Genomic DNA, 21,698 nt, shown 5'->3' with positions numbered 1-21,698 from the left:
GGTTTTGCAGCATTTGCTCATACGGACAGCCAACGCCGCCCTGGTGGTTCAACTAATGTTTTGTTCAAGATGGCCGCCGTGGTACCGCAGCCTTAAGAGTTATATGGTCATCGGAGGAGTTTATCACATGATATAGTATGCGGTCGTCAGCGTAAAGTTGTATCTTAGTGGAAATATAGTATGGCAAATCATTGATGTATAACAAGAAGAGTAGCGGTCCAAGAACTGATCCTTGTGGAACATTTGATGATACATCAACTCTACTAGATTTGGATGAGTTAATGTAGACAACCTGTGACCGACAAGAAAGAAAACTAGATATTCAGTTGACCGGGTGATGATTATTTAGAATTCGGTTAAGCTTGTGCAGAAGTTTAGAATGAGGAACTGTGTCGAAAGCCTTTGACAAATCTGTAAATATCGCATCAACTTGAGTACCGTTATCAAGAGATTGAGCGATATCATGAACAAATTCTGTTAGTTGTGTCACAGTACTATAACCGCGTCGAAAACCATGTTGGAAATCGCATAAAATATTGTAAGTTTGAGAAACTCCACAACATGCCTGTAGACAATATGTTCCAATAATTTGCATGAATGTGACGTTATAGAAATTGGTCTGTAGTTTGGCAGTGATTGTGAGTGGCCAGATTTGTATACGGGGATGATTTTTGCGAGTTTCCAAGATGAAGGAACTGTGGCCGTTGACAGTGATTTCTGAAAAATAACCGTGAGATACCGACTGCACCCAAGGGAGCACCGAACAATGAATGAATCAGGAATGTCATTAGGACCAGGTCTTTTTTTTTATCTGACTTCAGAATCAGGTTTAGTACACCCCGAACGTTCACATCTATGTCGTCAACCGCAGACTGCGAAACATAATTAAAAGGAGGAATTTCGAAATTATCAACTGTTATACTGACTGAAAGTATGTATTGAACGCTGTAGCGATTGTCAGCGTTACGTCGTTAATTATGAACGAGCTTGAAGTCGTGCTGCCTGGTAAAGTAGATCTCCAGAATTTTCGAGGGTTGCTCTTTATTAAGTTTTGCAATGTAACACGGAAATAGAAGTCTTTCGCGGAATTAGTTTTAAGTTGGGAGTTCCTCCTTTGCTTGATTAAACTGAGCAACGTTTTCCACGCTGCAGTCTGCCGACACGTCGCGATAAATGCAATAATTTCCTTGTTATACAAGGAGTGACAATGTTATTTTTTTTTTGTTTTGAGTGGCACAAATTGCTGGATACACGATTTAACCAAGTCTTCAAAAAATGTAACGAGTACATTCACGTCACTGGAAATACTAAGTTGTTCAAACACTTCAAAGGAATGGCTTAATGAGTCAATTATGGACACGTCATCGGCACGGTTAAAATCAGGAAATGTGGGGTAAACAAAACGTGTTTTAGGAACAAAATAAGCGACAGAAACAGACTGCCTTATGATCTGATATACTGTCAACGACTTCACATTCAAAACGGTTTTCTAGAAGAGGTATTTGAAGAAAGACCAAATCTAAAACTGACGACTCTCTCGTGCTCTCCTGAACAATCTGCTTTAAATGATAACGAAAAGTTCAGTAACTCTTTACAAAAAGACTACCACTGGATGCCAGGTAAATTAAAATCACCCATTAATATTCAGGGGTGGAACGGCTGCGCCATTTGCGCCATTTTGCGCCAGACGCATTTGTCTGCGCCATCCTGCGCCATTTTGCGGAAACTGCGCCACAGCCAATACCTTGCGCCATTATGCATCAAATCGCACAACGTGCGCCAAACAAATTGTATTTTGTCTTGGTTTCGGTTTCTATGGACTCGATTGGCAACAATGAGCGCGTTTAGCTTGGTCGGCCTTGCAATCCTTTGTTCTGTTTATTCTCCGTGTGTGTTCCGAGTCGGAAGCGCGCGGAAAAACTCGGGGTTCGGATTCCAAGCGCTACACCACCTGCGATTGGATTGCTATTCTTCAACCATCAGCGGTTAACCAAGTAGGCCAAGGTGAGGTCGAGTCGTTAAGCGGCAGATTGCCTGAGGCTCTGCGGCCCAGGATCCGTACGTGAGCGCAGTTGAAAACAAATGAGCAAAAGATTCCTTTTAGTGCTTCATCGTTGGAAGTTGGAACCGCATTCCGGCAAGATAAATTGTGATTTGATAGAACTGAAACGCAGTCCGATCCGAAACCTTGCCGGCCAGCAGCTCTCAGGCGAGGGGTAGATCTGCTCGGCGTCCTTTAACCTTTCTCCTTATCATCGCTTTGAATACGATAAGTCTGTTAATCGTAGTCTGCTGCTTCGATATTGAGTTGCACAATAGGATAAACTTGAAATTTGTGTCCCTGTTCCTCCACGCAACAGCACATCCATTGCTTACGCACGTCACGTGGTTCGCACATATAATTACTATGTCGAGCACGTGAGTTGTGCGATAAGCAGTGTTGGTTTGCATTTTGAGCAGCTGAAAGCCACTCAGAAAATATCAAGGATACCATCTTCAGAAATATATGGTACTTGCTTTTTGGTTCTCATTAAGGCTCACGAAGTTTCAAGTTTTCGCATCTGCTACACTGTTATCCCATCTACCTAGGTTCCTAACCACTCATGTTCATCTGTGCAGCTAAGCACTATTGAAGTTGCTCCCGAGCTCGTCTAAGACACAAGCAGAAGTGCAATGAAAACTGATCTGAGCTGCTCCTAGCCTGCTCCAGAATGTAGTTTTAGCTGCTCCCAACCTGCTCCAAAACAGCGGTTAGAACTGCTCCCGTGGCTGCTCCCAAATACATTTCATGAGTTCCACCCCTGATATTAAATTGGAAGAAGACAGGTTATGCTTGTGCATAAAGTCACATAAAGTATGTAGCTGATCAATAGGAGAGCCGGGAGGGCGGTAGACAACGCCAACAACAAAAGATCTATTTTCCACATGAATTTTGCACCACACTGATTCAATCTGGGGAGGCCCCTGTATTGCTGAAAATTTAATATTAGTCTTTAAAAAGAGTGCGACGCCACCGCCACGCCCATACTTCTTATCACCTCTAACCACGCAGAAACCAGAGGGTGTAATTTCGGTGTCATATATGCCATCATGTAACCATGTTTCAGTGATTCCAATAATGTGAGCAGAGTGGGAAGAAATTAGTGACAGAAAATCAGGGAACTTATTTCCTAAACTTCTGGCGTTAACATTCAAAACAGAAAGATTGTCACTTAAACCGTCTTTTAAATCGTGGCCGAGTAAACGACCATCAGCAGATGGGGCGGTGGTATCAGCCTGGGCGGTGTAGTCCGAACACTTAACCAGAGTGTTAGTTTTATCGTCCTAATTATATCGCACATTATTAATGAAGACATGATCATATCGAAGGCGGACGGTGGAGCCACTGTCTCAAAAAGAGGCCGATGCATCCCATATATTCTTTCGAACAGAATGGACATGAACAGAGAAGTCTTTGAGATACGAATATCTGAACCCTTGAGCTTGGAAGAATTTTTCAAAACTTCAATTTTTTCGCGGAAATCAAGAAGTTTCATAATGACAGGACGTGAACGATCATCGTGTTTTCGACCTATTCTATGGCACCTTTCAATACGTGGACAGTAAATACAGTCTAAGCTCATTACGATAACATGCCGATTTGTGAAGTTCGGTTGGTTTTCGTCTACATACGATTGACTCAACTTCATATCTGCGTACTACGTACTACTTTTACAACAGACCGAAATCTTGGTCAAAATCGAGGTCTGTTATAACGGGCTTAGACTGTATTCAGTTTACCCAAGAATATTTCTGACATGTTAGAAAGTAATGACTCACTAGTTTCGACTGCCCTTTCCGTGAGGCCATGCAAGATTAGATTATTTCCGCGCGAAAGGTTTTCCAAGTCGTCATCCCTCGATACGAGTCTGTCTACCACGCCAGACAACGGCTTAAGTTCTATAAGCAGATTGTCACAAGATGTACAAGGGTCACTTGGCGTGGCGGAAGACGACTCAAGGGCAGCCACTCGTGCTTCAAGAGCGTCACATCGGGAGTTAACTGACTGATGGGATAATTTGATTTCCATCTTTTTCTGGTCAGCCAGCAATTCAGCAAGCATACCTGAAACTGCGCGTTGTGCCTCTTCTTTACACACCACGCCACTGTCGAGTCTGGCAAAGTGTGCGATGGTGTCACGATGTGCGCACGTAGGCAGACAGCAGGACTTCAAGTTATCGGGTACATCTTGGTGGGAAGAAGCTTTCTTCCACTCTTGTTGCTTTATGGATTTTCCTATTTCGACTGTTTTGCGCGTTGGTGTTCTCCTGTGGTCTTCCACTGTCTTGATATCAGCAGATGCTTAGCGCTGCCAGGTCGGAGCGTCCACTAGTAAGCTTGCTGTTTCTTACATACACATCGCAATCACTCTTTATTGTCAACGTCACAACACTATTTAAACAGCAACAGAAAAGCCGAGTGAACGGGCAATCTCAAACGACGAGGCTATGTGGTGTTAACGAATGCGTGCCGTTAGAGGCTCACGCCTCGTTTGTGTTTAAATCAACTTTGAAACGGCAAATTCTTGCATCGCTGAATAGTTCCGCTTTTAACCGCAGTATGCGTGACAACTAGATTTTGCGGCGATATTGTCACATTTCCCTTTTAGGAAAAGTCCACGTCAGGTGATGCCGCCCGTCGATTAGGCATCCCGTTTCGGAGTGTGTGGCTATGGCTACACACTGATGGCACCTCCGATTATCAACAGGATGCTCGCCGTTTTTTTCCTTGCAGCTGAAAAGTCGGACAAGGGGAGGCGGCAGTAAACTCCATTCTTTCTTTAGACCTAATCGTGTCAGCTATCGTCGCCGGTGGCGTGCTGTGTGGCAAAGAGGCGTTAAGAAGCGACGATGGGTTGTGATGCGAGAGTTCAACTTCAAAAATTGTTTTCTCGCTTTCAACAAAAATTACTTTGATTAAACTTCCAGAATCAAAAGACAATTGATTGTTCTTCCAAACCTTTCATATTTTGTATTTTTACTTAGACCACCTCAGGGTGAAATAAGCACATACTTGCCAGCTCTCCCGATTGTATGAACGCAACCCCAAATCTCTCGAAAAACAGCCGCTGTAGTTTTTTTTTTTTTTTTTTTTTATGACTTTTTTGTTATAATTTATTACACGTGTGTCAGTGCAAGTTACTCGAGAGTAGGTTTAGGTTACTCCGGCAGGTTACCACGTGACAACTCGGAGCAGGAGCGTAGAACGAGGGTAGATTTTCAAACGCCAAGGTACGAAACCTCTACTGTTGAGTAAGTTCGAGTGCATTTGGGAACACGGCTTATATGATTGTTAGCTTCCTGTTCAGAAAAACGCAGTGCCGCTGCCGCTTTCACCTACGCACGAGCACGGCCGTTCTGGACTCGGCACGCGCGCGCCTCTAGCCCGGCCATGGCACGAGGAGATGTCTACGCAGTGCCTTAGGTGGCGCTAGGGTCCGATTATTTTTATTACAGTTTTTCTTCACTTCCGTTGTCTCTTTTTGCTGCAAACAACTGCAGCACTGGCAGCACCCCCCGCCAACTGAGCACCTTAGAGGGCCATTCTACGGGGCGCAACATCGGCGCATTGATTACAGATACCCTCACTTCATTGAACATACCGTTGTGTAACTGCATAGTTTTTGGTTCTGAAAACGCCAATGTAATGCTGGGAAAAACAAATTGCGTGGCGGCAGTGCTGACGGTAGGCCAATGAAAATGTTATCATATTGGTTGTTTGTGCCATTTGATAAACATTGCGGCTAAAAAGCTGCGTTCTGTCTCTCGGCTAAGGTTGACGAAGTTCTCGTGGATGTTTTTTTATTCGGAAAACAGTGCAAAAAGGAAAGTTGCCCTGAAACAGTTCCACAAAATACACAATGTTCAGTTCCGAAAAATCCTGAAGCACGTGGCCACCCGGTGGTTGTTGCTGGGGAAATGCCTGCAAAGGCTACTAAATCAATGGGCACCTCTGTTGAGTGTTTTGCTTCATGAGGTGAAGAAAGAAGGCACAAGGTCCAAAATTTCTGTCGTTCTACCAAATTCTAAAGACGACGGTGGCGTCAGCGCCAACTGCACAGTCAAAGCACATTCTGAGTAACCAGAAGAGAAAAAAGACCAGAGAAAGTACACCAGTGACAGTGAAAAAGGTTAAGAGCACTGGTGTGGCAGACAAGACTGAGCAGTTACCATTTTTAACACGTGAGGAACGGCTGTTCATGTTCTTAAGCTCTGATCTCAACAAAGCATGCTGCCTTTTTTTGGAGACCACTATCCCTACTTTTGAGGCATTGAACTGCCGCCTGCAAGCACAAGCTCCTCAAACACACGTTCTGCGATCACTGCTCTTTGGCCTTCCTGAAGAGCTCCTGTCAAGGTTTGTGAGGCCAGGCCTGTTGAAGGGGCACAAGGACCTTCTTGAGATTGACTGCAAGAGCCACGATGCACAGAGGGATGATGAAGACATTGTGATTGGTCAAGAAGCTAAACACATTGTAGATAGACTGTTGCCAAGTACACGAGAACAATTTTTGAGGGAGTTCGAAGATATATGGTCACTGCTTGTGACTATATTCACCTCAAATTTCCATTGGCTCACAATGCACTCAGTAACGCACGTGTAGCGAACCTGAAATCCATCGAAACCATGTCATTTCGGAACGTCCTCTTTTTTTTGGGGAGCGGTTTCCAGCCTTATTGCCGGCAGAGCAGCAAGAGTCTGAAGATGAAGCTCTCAACTTTCTGGAGATGGAATTTGTGAAGCTGCAGGCATTTGTCATTCCTCCAGATGCGCTTCAAGAGGAGCGAGCTGATGTCTGGTGGAACACCATTTCCCACATCAAAGGCGCAGACGGACTTCTGAAGTTTGGTCGTATCTCAGCAGTAATGCTTGGAATCCTGTCAATACCACACAGCAACACTGAATGCGAAAGGCAGTTTAGCGTAATAAAGAAAAATCGCACCCAGTTCCGAGCATCTATGTCTGACACGACCCTCGGTAATGTTCTTTTGGCGAAGTGTCACAGGGGCGAACATTGTTATGCTTGACAGTATTCCGAGGACTTCCTGAAAAAGGGGCGGCATCAGCCACGTCGAACATTTAGCAAATCATTAGTGGTGTAGCTTGTTGGTAGTTTGGACGAAACAGTTCATTTCCTGCTTCCCCCCCCCCCCCCCCCCCCCTTGTTAAGATCTCTCTAATACTATCCTGGCGAACCTGGCAAGTGTGTAAACGACTGTTTATGCATCAAAACACACTTTTTGGCAACTTCAGGATTTTTTTTTCTTACTCCGAGATATTTAATTGGGCGATTTAAACATTTTTTTATAGATTGTATACCTGCAGGGCAGCCGGTAAAAAGTTCTAGTTAGTCCCCAGAGCAAACAGATATTTTTCAATAAAATAACAAAAATGTTAAATTTTTCACAAAAAATTGTGTTTTAAAAAAATATTTGAATTAAACAAAACTGCACGAGCCCAACCACATTGCAAGTCGAAAGCCGTGCAGATTTAAGAAAAAAATTGTTGGGTGTTTCATAAAAAAGCTGATTTTTTTATAAATTATAGAGTGATACCTATAGCTTCACACTATTTTAAAAGCTAAAACCACGCTCACACCATCAAAAATTTTTTTTCATAAAAAATATTTCAGGGCATGGCTACAAACAATGCGGCAAAAGGCCATGGATTCTATTTTTAGAAATCGAAGGTGGTCGAGCGCAACGCCCGGGACGTTTGACATGGAATGACCCAAAAGTGGGCACCACAGCAAAAACATGGCGAGAGGCATGAGGCAGTGCAAGCTTATAGCTTTGCTAAATGCTTTCACTGAGCGAGCTCTTGCACAATCGGACCATCCTACCTTACTGTGAGCTCGTGCTCTAGCCATCACTGTAGTGCACGAGGCTTCTGGATCGCTTCAACCCCTTTGCCTTTTATGTGTTTGTGTTTGCTCAATGGTGTGCAGGCACAAGCCATAGAGAAGATTGATGTCGCATAGTGTCCTTTCTGTTTTTTCTCATAGTTTCCACCAGTCAGACTGGCACAATGTCTTGATGTGGCATGCGCAAGACCTGCCCCTCGTCATGTGCATCAATTATTGTCATAATGGAGTCTTCGCAACTTAAAATCAAATTGAACATTAGTGCTTAGGCAGCGTGTGGTCGGTGTGCCAGTGTACATACAGTGACGCTGGTTTACACTGTAAATGAGAGAGTTAATCGGTGCATTACGACTGCTAGCCTTGGGTCTTTAATCTGTATCACACAGTAGTGATACATGGCCGCAGATTGATGCGATGTTCATCCAGATTGAGATGGGCAGTGGCGGGGATCGAATCCAGAGTCCCTGGGCTCTGCATCATAAGCTTCCGCTCCCAGCTACAGTGTACAAGCCTCTTCGGCCATTTACAATATCTTCGTAGTCATTCCAGTCAAAGGCAAAGGGAAAAATCTCAACGCTCTGTTTCCCCGCCTAAAGACAAGGAAAAGGACTATAGACACCTCTAGAACCCACTGAAACATGGAGACACGCATAAACATGGAGACACTAGCACATTAGTGTCATTTTCAAACAGAAAAGAGTAAACTTTCTTTGATCCTATGGATTAAGTTGGAGTACATACGATGTGTAAAGTGCAAGGTGGGAAACAAAAACTGTAGAAAACCATTTGTGAGTGCAGCAAAGCTTACCGCACACTCCACACATTCTGTGTACTCTGATTTCATCCGTAGGATCAAGGTAAGTTTTTGTCTTCCTCATACTTGTTTTTTTTTTTTTGTTTCTCTGCAGATTGCACACTTGAGCTGATAGACTTTTTTAGACTGCCTCAAAGCACAATGTTAGGAAGCGAAATTTTGATTATGTGCATAGATTAGAGGTCTTGCAGTGCTGATGTGACTCAGAAATTCTGCTGGGAAAGATAAAAAGCCACTACCGACTATAAAATGGAACTAGACTGTGAGCAAAATAATGCCAGTTCTCAAAGTTTCACTTCTGAGTAACTGACCGGACAAGTGACTGACTTTTGAAATTTGTCCTAGGTATCCTTGCGAGCACTATCTCGCAGCCGCCAAAGACCTAGTACGCAGATACCCACAGCTCAAGGACAAGTCACGAACACACTGTGTGAGTGTTTTTTTTTCTTGCTTGGATGACTTAATTGCAGCCAATCGACTGTGCTGCCTTTGCCCTTCATGGCAAACACATATTCATCAGATTATGCACTGGTGTCAAACATGAATTGTTTGCACTTGCCAGGTTCTGATGGCAATATCTTCAATGATGCAATTATCAGCCAAAAGTCTTTGCTAATGTTATATTTTAGGTTTCCTGGCATGCAAGTATCAAGAACCGGGCCAGAAACATAAGGAAAAGGATGCCAGCCGGTGTGAACGAAGTGGACGCCAGAAAAGCTGAAGCTAAGGCTCACCGAGAGCGAAGAGCTGCACTTCCTTGCAACCAGCAGTGCAGGCCAAAGAATGCAGTTAGAAATGTAAGTTCATAACTTGTCAGTCCTTTAGGATTTTGTTTCTTTAAAGCCTTGCCTAGCGAAGCCTCCACACTTAGAATTTAGGTTAAAGGTTTGCTTCAGAGAAGGGTCTAGTCTGCGGGCTGCCAGGAAACTGCCTGAATTTGCCCTCTGCAAGCTGTACCACATGTGCTCATAACAACCATGGAAAGAAATTGAACTTGAGGAGGCATTTAACTAATTTATGTACTCAGCATGTAACATTTGCGGCACTATTGATTTTCCTTGTCAGTACAAGTGTAATCTCCAACCTCCATAAAAGAAAGCTCAGAGACGTACTCTGGCACCCAGTCACGACAGTAGAAAAATAAAGAAAAAATGGCAGTAAAGGAGATGTTTGTCAGGTTTGGCAGAACTGTTGCATGAGGGCCAATAGCCCGAGACATTGCGCTCGACCAGGTTCGATTTCTAAAAAAAGTTCACTTTTGCCGCATTGTTTGTAGCCATGCCCTAAAATATTTTTGATGAAAGAAATTTTTTGATGGTGTGAGCACGGTTTTAATTTTTAAAAATAGCGTGAAACTGTGTATCACCCCATAATTTATGAGAAATCAGCTTTTTTATCAAACACCCAACAATATTTTTTTTCTTAAATATGTATGGCCTTCGACTTGCAATGTGGTGGGGCTTGTGCAGTTTTGTTTAATTTAAATATTTTTTAAAAACAATCTTTTTTGGAAAATTTAAAATTTTTCTCATTAAAAAAAAAAAAAAATCTAATTGCCCCGGAGACTAAATAGAAATTTTTACCGGCTGCCCTGCAGGTATATAATCTATAAAAAAGTGTTTAAACCACTCAATTAAATATCTTCCAGTAAAAAAAAAACTCCTGAAGATGCCAAAGAGTCTCTTTTGACGCATAAACAGCTGTTTATTTCACCTCGAGGTGGTCCAAGTAAAAATACAAAATATTGTGGGTTTGGAAGAACAATCAATCGTCTTTTGATTTTGAAAGTTTAATGTAAGTAATTTTTGTTTAAAGCGAGAAAACAATTTTTGAAGTTGAACTCTCGCACCACAACCCGGCGTCGCTTCTTAACGCCTCTTCACCGCACAGCATGCCACCGGCGACAATAGCTGACATGATTAGGTCCAAAGAAGGAACGGAGTTTTACTGCCGCTTCCCCCTGTCCGTCTTTTCAGCTGCAAGGGACGAAACGGCGGGCATCGTGTTTATAATCGGAGGTGCCGCCAGTGCGTAGTCATAGCAGGCCCCTTGTACACTTTGTATCCGAGGGCGGCTCCTCACACTCCGAAACGCGATGCCTAATCGACGAGCAGCATCAGCAGACATGGACTTCTCAACGCGTCAGGCGACGTGGACTTCTCCATAAATATATTTTACTCTCCATGAGAAGTAAGATATATTTATGGAAAGGTGGAGTATTTTTGCCTAAAAGCCACATGGTATTGGGATTGCTACGTAATAAGCATCATGAATATTGGCTTGAAGCAATTTAAAAAAATAAGGAATATGTAAGAATTTTAGCATTTTTGGTAGTTTTGTTACAAACTATCTCGTTGCTGCAGGTGACTGTAAAAATGCTTATTGGCGGCTTTGTAGGTATACTGCACAAAAGGAAAAAAAAAAAGAAGGGTTTCAGGCCGTACAACTAAATATCATGCAGAAAAGCAACTAAATTTGTGCAAAATTGCCTTTTGCCGTTTCAAGCGCCGTCAATTCTGCCTTGAACTTGGCCCAAATAAAATATGAAACATGGTGACTTAAGAGTTTATTGCCTTTTGTTCTTGAAATTTTAAATAAAATAATCTTGTTCTAAAGAGGAAAAAAACCTTTTGAAGGAGAGCTCTCGCGCCGCTACCTGGCGTCGTTTCTTGCGCCTCTTTCCTGCACAGCACACCACCGTCGAGCCTAGCAAAGCGTGCGACGGTGTCACGGTTTGCGCATGCAGGTAGACAGCGGGACTTCGAGTTGCCGGTATATCTTGGTGAGAAGAAGCTTTTTTCCACTCTTGTTGCTTTATGGATTTTCCTATTTCGACTGTTTAGTGCGGCGGTGTCCTCCTGTGGTCTTCCACTGTCTTGATATCAGCAGATGCTTAGCACTGCCAGGTCAGAGTATCCACTAGTAAGCTTGCTCTTTCTTACGTACACATCGCATTGACTCTCTAATATCAACGTGAGGACACTATTTAAACAGCAACACAAAAGCTTAGTGAACGGGCAATCTCAAACAATTAGGCGATGTGGTGTTAACGAATGCACGCCGTTGGATGCTGATGCCTCGTTTGTGTTTAAATCGGCTTTGAAACGGCAAATTCTTGCGTCGCTGAATAGTTCCGCTTTTAACCCCAGTATGCGTGACGGCTAGATTTCGCGGCGATATTGTCACGTTTCCCTTTTAGAAGTCCACGTCTGCTGGTGCTGCCCGTCGATTAGGCATTGCGTTTCGGAGTGTGAGGAGCCGCCCTCGGATACAAAGGGCACAACGGGCCTGCTATGGCTACGCACTGGCGGCACCTCCGATTATCAACACGATGCCCATTGCTTCTTCCCTTGCAGGTGAAAAGACGGACAAGGGGAAGCGGCAGTAAACTCCATTCTTTTTTTTGACTTAATCGTGTCAGCTATCGTCGCCGGTGGCATGCTGTATGGCGAAAAGGCGTTAAGAAGCGACGCCGGGTTGTGGTGCGAGTGTTCAACTTCAAAAATTGTTTTCTCGCTTTAAACATGAATTACTTTGATTAAACTTTCAGAATCAAAAGACAATCGATTGTTCTTCCAAACCCACCATATTTTGTATTTTTACTTGGACCACGTCAGGGTGAAATAAACCGCTGTTTATGCGTCAAAACACACTGTTTGGCAACTTCAGGAGTTTATTTTTTTACTGCAAGATATTTAATTGAGCAGTTTAAACATTTTTTTAAAGATTATATACCTGCAGGGCAGCCGGTAAAAAGTTCTATTGAGTCCCCGGAACAATTAGATATGTTTTAATAAAATAACAAACATGTTAAAATTTTCAGAAGTTGTGTTTTTTTTTAATAATTAAAGTAAACAAAACTGCTCAAGCCCAACCACATTGCAAGTCGAAAGCCGTGCAGATTTAAGAAAAAAATATTGTTGGGTATTTGATAAAAATGCTGATTTTTCATAAATTACACAGTGATACCCAGTTTCATGCTCTTTTCAAAAGTTAAAACCGCGCTCACGCCATCAAAAAATTTTTCAGTCAAAAATATCTTAGTGCATGGCTACGAACAATGTGGCAAAAGGCCAGGAATTTTTTTTTTAGAAATCGAAGGTGGTCGCGCGCAACTCCTGGGACGTTTGACATGGAATGACCCATGACAGAGTATTGCATAAAGGAAACTGCATGAAGGTAGTCTGGTACAAGGACAAGTTTTGCTGGATAAGCTTAGAGAACGTTCTTCTGCACAAGGTGCGAGCCACGCATAACATGCCCATCAGCTCGTGCTAGTGGTGTTGCTGTCTATGTACAACAGAGAGACAGGAGGTTCATGCCATGCTTACAAAGTGCACTGCTGGCATGGGTGTCTTGTTTACTAATGGAATGGAGCATTTTACTTAAAATCCCCTTTGTGTCTCCCTAGCCCCTTCGTTTCTTCTTCCCCAAGCAGGCGTGGCAAAGAGAGGAGGGGGGACAAACTTGCGCATGTTTCCTGCTCGGGAAGCTCATCCTCTATAGAAAAGAGTAGAAGCTGAACCAGGTGGTCCTGCTTTAGTTAATAGTTTCTCAATTTCAGGTGTTTCCCGCTGCGAGCTGTGGCACTGGAGAGGACGAGGCAGCAGTTCAGGGACAGGTGGACCTCATGAAGAAGGAGATGAAGAAGACAGTGTGGGATCAGAAAAAAGTACAAGATGCCATGAACAGGACCTACAAAACTAGGAGGGCATGGCTAAATAAAGAAAATTTGACTGTGGCTGCTGTGACGGATCGGTACCCAGCGCTTGCACTGACACAAGAGGTAGGTATTGTTTCTAAAATGTTTACCAATTAAAGCCAGCACTCATTAGTATGAATCGGTGTATGACAAACCATAGTGTGGATTTTTTTCGAGTCCACATAGATTTTAAATGCAACAAATTTTGGTTTCAATGGGCATGGGCATAACAGATTAGTGTTGGCTCCAGCAGATTTGGAGGAAAATTAAGTCCGGAGCGGCACTTACAAACTTATGATGCATTTTCGATTTCTCAGCAGTAAAGTAAGAATCATCAGCACTGCGGATCTAGTTAAAAACATTTAAGTGTTGGAAAGGCAGGGACCCTGTACAACCAAACAATCGGTACATTTATGAAGAACAAGGGAATCGAGGAGAAGCATATGTCTCTGGTGACATCTGCAGAAAGCACTTGCGACTCCAGGAGGCTAGCTACTTGGCCTTTTGTTGCGATGGTCCCTTTGTTGTGACTATGAGGCGCATGCACGCTCGGCATTCCTGTAAATGAATTTCTCCTGAGAAAGCGTGCTGAAGAGCTTGCTGTGATTTTGGGCCTTGGCCTTGTCAATTTCAAGGAGTGCTGACTTAGTCTGTTTAAAGTCCGGCACAATGTTGTCTTCAGGCAAATCTGCGGAGGAGCTGTTATCATTACCGAAGGCGTCATCTCCGAGTAGCAGACAAAGTAGTTGCCTTAAGTCCTGGCTAGATACGAAGATAGAAACATATTCAGTGTGTACGAAGATGGATTGTTTACACAGCTAAGCCAAGTAAAATGTACACTCCTGCATATAGTTAAGATCCGGTGAAACGTTGCCACATATTCACTCAGACAATCACAGCAGCCTCTCATCACACTGTTCTTTCTGAAAGATTTGCAAATACAGTAAAACCTCGTTATAACAAAATGGGATATAACGAACTAATGGATATAACAAAGCAATCATAATTCCCCTTGCTTGCTAATAGTGGGAAGAAATGGACATTGGCTATAACAAATTAATGGTTATAACGAAAGAATTACGACCGCTCCTTCAACTTTGTTATAACGAGGTTTTACTGTAAAGCTTCATGAAGTTGCGCTGTAAAAGGTTTTTCTATTTCTGCTCCTCCCCGTTTCGGATACAGCATACTTCAGATACAAGAGGGAATGTTTTGCGCTGGGTCACGTTAGTCCGTTGTAATGAATTTTGTCTGTATGACCAACTATACTCCATCTCATACTTAAGCTACAATGTTGCCAAGGCTAGTAGCACGAGTGCTTGGCTTTGTCTAGCGTTTCATTTGCATGTGGTCGCATGCAAATGAGGTGCTAGACAAAGCCATGTGCTTGCACAACTAGCCATGGCAGCATTCTAGCTTAACTATGAAACGGAGTATAGTAGCAGTCATATCGCACATCTGTTCAGATCTTCAATTCACAACCTGATGTGTTGGCTGCCACTAGCTTTCGCATTTCCTTGAACCGTGACAAGTTATCACAATGCCCTTGCTGTGCAGCTCAATGGCTGGTTGATTGTGGAGGCTGTGAACATGATTACCTTCACAGTAATATGCGGTTCACATTGTATGTAAGGTTCTTATGCTATTTATATATCTAGGTAGAACAATCCAAAAATATTTCAGTGGAACACATCAATTCCTAATAATTTTGTTTCACTTCTTATAAAAAGCGAGAATTGCCACAGCTTGTCTACATATGCCAGTAACTTGGCAGTAATGTAAGCATCGGCCTCAAACTGAAAGAAATATGATTAATGTTAGCGTGCAGCTGAGGGAATTGTTATGCAGAACTGCAAACACTGCAAGAGGTCAAAGCTAGGTGGTTGAAATAAGAGTATTAAAATATATCATTTAGGTAAAGCATGTTGTATCTCTGAGAGCAAAAAGCATGAATAGCCTAAATTGTCATGCTATGTTATCTTACAAAAATCTGTATTAATGTTTTATTATGATTTTGACATGGTGTTTTAAATAAGTAGAACAAAATTAATTTTTACAGATTCAGCTGGAGTTCCGACGCCAGACAGGGAGAGATGCCCAGGAGGGTCTCTCTGCCTTCCTGGAGAGAAGCACCAAGGCCCTCTATAAGCTTTTCTGTATGAAATCATCATCAAAACAAAAGGCAAAACAAATATTAGAAGCTGCCGAGAAGTGCCCAGAAGAGGGTGAAAGTAAGTATCTGAAGAAAAAGTGCTATGCCTCTGCATTAATGTTGTTTACAGGTAGAAATATTTCTAACCTTCATTATTTGCCTATTTGTGCCAACAGAACCAGCAGTTGTGATGCTGCTTACATTACTATAGCCTATGGCTCGAGCAGAACTTTTTCCAGCAATGGGGTATATTTAAGCACGGCTTGAGAGCGGTGCAATCTGGAAACAGTGCCATCTTTGTGTCTGCGTAACCAGACAACTGTGCCCGTACACTCCCACTGCTCCGTAATTCTTTCATGCGAAAGCGACAGCGACGGATGCTCTATGCAGTTGCGGTGGTGCGGTGCATGCAGTGTATAGTTTAGGCAATGTTACGATGTTGTCTACGGCAAGAATTTTTCTATCGCTGGGCCCTTATGGTGGACAGCGGATGGGAATGCGCACGCTACAAGAAGAAGGTGGAAATCTGCGGCGTGGATCCGTTCGCTCTACCGCCGCAGGTCCAAGAGCTATAGCTATGGCTGCGGGTGCAAATTACTGACATCTCGGGCTACCTCCTCCTGAAGACAAGTTTTGTCACGCTCAAGCAAGTATTTTAAGGGTTCCAGGAGCCGTTGATGAAAGCAGTGAGTGCAGAGAGCGCGATTGTTCTCATAGGTAAGGTAGACTTAAGATATTCGTGTAATTCTGGAGCACATGTGCATCTTTTTGCTTGATTCACTTTTAGAAGGCTAATCATTCTTTTTAAGAACTGTGCAGCACGTTGTAAAGTGATACTGGGCATTGTTGGTGCCGTGCGAGCAACACGAGTTGGAGTACAGGCTGTTGTTTGTCACTGGCAATCAACGGCGCCCGAAAGCTTTGAGTTTGTTTCGACTCAAAAGACGAAAACATGCTTGGAACGGGATAATTTTTTTCAAGGCTGATTTTCCGCCTCCTCTGGTAGGAAGCTTACGTTGGGGTCCACTCTTGGGAGTCCTTTATTGCGACTGAACTTGACCAGCACGATAGGCCTAGCCCTCTGAGATATCGACATGTCAAAAGAAATAATGTGCCCAATGCAAGAAGTGCCACAGACGTACCTGAAAACAAGTGCCATGAGTTCAATCTGCTTTGCCAGATCAAAGAACAATTAGACTTCTAAAAGTAAATATTCGTAGGTCTACCTTACCTGCAAGACAACGATTGCTCTTTCCGCAATTACTGCTTTCATCAACAGTGCCTGGACTCATCAGCCTGTAGTTACGGGCATTTGAAAGACTTTCTTGCGCATAACAAAACTTGTTGTTCAGATCAAGTAGAGTGCAACCCACTTACAACGATACCAGATATAACAATGTACCGCTTATAACGATCAGTTTCTAGAGTTTTTAGACTGGAAATGATCAGTTTCTAGTCCAGATATTACAATAATTTGTTATAACGATTAAAATTTCGGCTTTTCTCATTATCGTTATAAGTCGGTTGCACTGTATAGTGGATGTCAGTCATTTCCACCCGCGTCCGCCGCCTGTTGTCTTGGACGAGGCCATTCGGCAACAGACCGAACGGATTCACGCTGCAGATTTCCATCTTCTTGTAGTGTACATGTTCCTGTTGGCTGTCTGCCATAAGGGCCCAACGATGGAGAACTACTTTCTGAAGATGACATCATAATGTTGCCGCAACTATCCACTGCACCGTAACAAAACTGTGTAAAGCGTCCGTTGTTTGTGCATGGTGTCGGCGGAAAAATCGCCGGGTAGTGCGGGTGCGGCGGTGTGGTTGTCTGCTCTCGCGGACTCAAAGACGGCACTGTTCCCAAAATACACTGCTTCCGAGACTCGCGCGAATACATACTATAGGTTGACATGCCGAAGCTAAAACGAAGTAATGTAGCGAGTACCCGGTAAAGGTTCTAGATAGTATATTGTGATTGTATAACCATGGTACCATTTAATTGCAAAGCATTATTTCCCAAGATGTTTTTTGTTTTTTCTCCAGCTCTCCTTGCCAACGGTGCCCTGATCTTGCTGCCATGCCTGCTGAAGGAAAGAAGCGACAACCTCGTGAAGAGCCTGGTATGAATGGCTCGGCATGCCTATTTCAATTAAATTATACATTTATTATTAGAGAGAAAAGCCCATTAGGATATTAACAATAATGACTGGGAAAGTGGAAGGTGATAAAACTTGTTTATTAATTTCATGTAGTAACAAAAGGGTTCACAGGTATATAATGTACAGGGCAGGACATTTCGTGAATGAGTGATTGGCCAATATTTTCCCTTTCTCTTGCAGAGCTGGAAAGCTGTAATCAGAACAATTACTGTGGTGAAATGTGATAAGGAATGCAAAATTTGTCGTTAGCTTAAATGAGAATAAGGTGGAAAACAGGGGTGATGTTGTGCTTGCAGCAATGGACCTTTTCCACATATCGATGGCACCAGGCCGTGAGTGCCCGAACTAAAAATCGAGAAAGTGACCTACCTGCACTACCAATCGATAGTGGGAGCTACGCTACCAGTTTCTTCGCTCTCTGAGCTGCGACGCGTGCCCAATGCGACTTTAAAGAGGGGCATCCGTGGCGTCCGCCTAAACGTCGTGTTTTTCTTTCCGTCCACTTCCTTTTCTGTGTAACACAATTATATATATGCTGCAATTACGTGTTCTACTCGCTGATCCACAGCCTACTCTGAATTTTTTCAATTTTTCGTGCAGTCTTTTGCTGCTTCGCATCGGGCGCTCGCACGTGCGCAGAATGCTTGTCGGAAAAGGTCCATTATGTCGCACCAGGCGCATATTTATTTTGGGGAGAAGAAATCCTACTTTCTCATAAGAACAAAAGCTAATCTCTAACATTGTAAACCCTGATGTTTGGGGAGGATGGGATGAAAAACAAATGCAGAGCTCCTCCCGACCGTCATGATGTAAAACACTACAACAATTGAAGGAATAGTGCTTTTTCGCGTTTATAGGTACCCTCAAAAAGAGCTGCCAACCTGAAACATGAGATATGCTTGAGTGAACTGAGTAGTTCAGTTTTATAATTGTAGTAGTTAGTATTTAAAACGAAATGGGTTTTAATTACTGTGAAATGAGAGCATCCGTCCATTCCACAATAAGTGTCTCACAATTTTGTAACATTTAGAAAATATGCAAAGGACTTATCTTTGCTTACTGAGGGCCTCAGAAGCATTCACGTCTTAATTTTTCGTGATCATTTTCAAATTTTGAGTGGGCGCTTGCTCGAGACTTTACGGTAGACATCGCAAATATTTTTTTTTTTCCATTCGAAAGTTGAGGTTCAGACCAGCAAGCTTATATGGATACATACAACCTTTTGTGCTTTATCGTTTACTTAAAAAAAACTGCACTGTGGGACTGTTTTCGAAACACTAATCTTGCGAAAAATATATGACGACATAACAAACTGAACAATTACCAGGGTGTGTGTAGAGACCTTCTGAGGTATTCTTTTAATGTCATTTGTCTTGCCAGAACAGCAAGTTTTGATTTGAAAAGTGAGCTTACAATGTATATTTTTCCCAAAATGCATGGATAAACATTAAAAGCATCTCGGCCCAACAGCATTACCAAATTGAAAGAAGTATAGGTTGTGCTTTTAATAGGAATAAGAGGACTCAAGAAATTTTTTTAATTGTGCAGCAATTTGCATGTTGGTATTTTTATTGAAATGGCCTTTGTCCTTGTCACAGGAGCCGGGCACCCAGTACATCAACCCAAGTATTGTGTACACTGGTGAGGACGCGCTCACATCTTCAGTGTATGCGGTCAGAGTAAAAGGTGTGACCATTGATGCTGCAAGCCTTAAACAAGCAGTGGCGTTGTTGATCTGCCTGTTCTGGGCTTTTAACATTGAATACTCAGTGGAAATCAAAAATACACTCACCCTTCTTGAGCGTGCCATTGGGGTTTCGCACACAAAAATGGGCACACGTGCATTGCAAGTCTGGAGCTGCTTGTGAGTTCCAGACCTGCTTTCGTTAATTTATAATAAAGCTGTTCATAGTGTACCATCTGTGCAGTGCCTTATAGAGACTTGTTTTGGAGTTGAACATTGGTTTAAACCTAAGTTACTTTAAATGATGCCATCGTTTTTTTAAACGAAAGCCTTCTGATTTAAATGTGTACTCTATACTTTGAAAATAAACATATTAAAAACAGTGGTGGTCTTTATTGGAACAGGCACCATCTTCTGTGTTTTTTTAGAAACTTGGAAAGTTTGCTCATAAATTTCCACAAGCATTGATTAATAAGCATGCTTCACATTCACACTTATGTCAAATTGAAAGGTATGGGATCACAATGGGATCACAGCATAACTAGGGGTGTCGCGAACCGGCCGAGGTTCGAGTTTGACCTGGTTCAACTTTTTCGAACTTTTAGTGGAAAATTCGACGAACCTTGTATTGAGGTTCGACTAATGTGCGCATGCGCGACAGACTGGCCAGTTGGCTTCGGATTGGATGGTGATGGCTAAGAGATGAACTAAGGGCAGCCCTGATCGGTTATATAGTTAATACAGTACAACGAATTAAGTTATCAACTTCTTCAGTTATTAGAATCAGTTTCTTTTAATTGTAGCTGTTCACAAAATTAAAATAGTCCTTTGCATAAAAAAAAGATTCTCCAAACCTAGACATGCCTGTATCAAGGTCTGGCCACACTGTCCACAAAGTCGAACCGGCCGAATCTGGTGAAAAGTTCGAAGGTTCGTCGAACCGGTTCGACCCAGTCGAACCCCGAAAGTTCGACCTAAAAATCCGGTTCGACGAAAGTTTGCGACACCCGTAAGCATAAGCGAAAGCCCACAAATGCCATCGTATCACTGGGTCCCAGGTGCTGTTCTTTTCAATATTCAATCGGAAAATGGCGGCCAATCAAGTTTTCGAATACATGGGGCTCTGTGGCACCAGAATCCGAAAACCGGCGAAAATCGGGTCCATTTTCCCATTGAAGTTTTCAGAAAATCACTTATAACTTGATTAAGTTATCGGATCGCACTGAAACTTTGGCATCTGGTTGCAGAGCCGTATATTGGGAGAGCTTGGCCAGTGGGTGTGGCGACGAAGGCGCCGGAGAGGAGATAAGTAAATGAAAGGGAGGAGAGTGCCGAAGGAGCGAGAGAGAAAGAAGGGAGCGGAGAGGAGACGGCCGCCATTTTTTAGCAACGCTGCCGGAGACTGGTCGGAGGAGAGCACTGCTGAGGCTACGCATCGTCTGCTACGGGCCGACTTCTTTTTCGCCTGAATAAAAGTCGCCGAAAAATCTTCATTTATTAGCTTCTTAACCCACCGAGGAATAAAATAATGTCATTTTCTTGCCAGAGCCAGCTATATAAAAGGCAATAATCGAGATTTAGGTGCCGACCCCACGCATTCCGCCGGGAGAATGATCTAAGATGGCGGCCCTCTCCACTCAGCTGGGAGCAGCCGGGAGTTCACGCGCATGCGCTCATGCCTCTCGCTCTGCGCCGCGTGCTGATTGGCTCACTCGGGAGGAGCGCGTTACGGCGGCGAGATCATAGACTGACCAAACTCCCCATATACGGCTCTGCTGGTTGTAGGGTGCCTACATGTCTGTCTGTCTCAGGGTGAAGACATCCATTGTTGCCCTGAATGTGCCAGCGCGTGACGCTCTCGCGCACTTGGTGCGTGACTTGGGCGGTAAAATGGCGTCTATGCATTAGCCAAAGCTACGCGCTCGTGCTGAGTGACACCGGATTGCGCGCACTTCAAAATGCATAGAAAGAACGATTGGGCGGAAAAATGGCCGAGATGTCACCACTCAAGCAAAAGCGCGCGTGTGTATGAAGGCACTCTAGCTGGTTGTGACCTCTAGCGCTACCTATGGGCGGAGAATGAGCGTTCGGCGATGCCTAGTTTATTTTTGCAGTGAAAACAGCCCTGTAATCTTTTTTTTTTGTGACACCCTGTACATACGTGCATGTCTGGCGAGGCGCTCAAAGCTTTTTAGTTCGAGCGCTGTTCGTTAGGTGGCGCGTGTTGCCGCCGAATCCAAGGAGTCGCACGTTTATGTGTCTACTTATTTGAGTGAAAAACATG

The 21,698-nt window shown here is 43.3% G+C and overlaps 1 protein-coding gene across 5 annotated transcripts in view; it reads left to right on the top strand.

Moving 5' to 3' along the window:
• The window catches only part of LOC120851079, a 56,224-nt gene extending 36,413 nt beyond the window's left edge, over positions 1 to 19,811 (top strand). For 3 of the 5 annotated variants that reach the window (XM_042290649.1, XM_042290652.1, XM_042290657.1), the window contains 6 exons: positions 9,063 to 9,147; positions 9,347 to 9,514; positions 13,282 to 13,503; positions 15,479 to 15,650; positions 17,615 to 17,691; positions 19,329 to 19,718. In XM_042290649.1, the coding sequence (XP_042146583.1) occupies positions 9,063 to 9,147; positions 9,347 to 9,514; positions 13,282 to 13,503; positions 15,479 to 15,650; positions 17,615 to 17,691; positions 19,329 to 19,598 (994 nt within the window). In that variant the 3' untranslated portion in view covers positions 19,599 to 19,718. Of the gene's footprint in view, positions 1 to 9,062; positions 9,148 to 9,346; positions 9,515 to 13,281; positions 13,504 to 15,478; positions 15,651 to 17,614; positions 17,692 to 19,328 lie in introns of all 5 variants that reach the window. The other 2 variants (XM_042290653.1, XM_042290648.1) reach the window with 2 other exon arrangements.
• The last annotated feature ends 1,887 nt before the right edge of the window (positions 19,812 to 21,698 follow it).

This window comes from Ixodes scapularis, unplaced genomic scaffold, assembly GCF_016920785.2.
Source record: "Ixodes scapularis isolate PalLabHiFi unplaced genomic scaffold, ASM1692078v2 PGA_scaffold0__279_contigs__length_252992795, whole genome shotgun sequence".
In the NCBI taxonomy this organism is placed as follows: domain Eukaryota; kingdom Metazoa; phylum Arthropoda; class Arachnida; order Ixodida; family Ixodidae; genus Ixodes; species Ixodes scapularis.
Note: the sequence above shows the minus strand (reverse complement) of the source record. Positions and strands in the feature narration are given on the sequence as shown.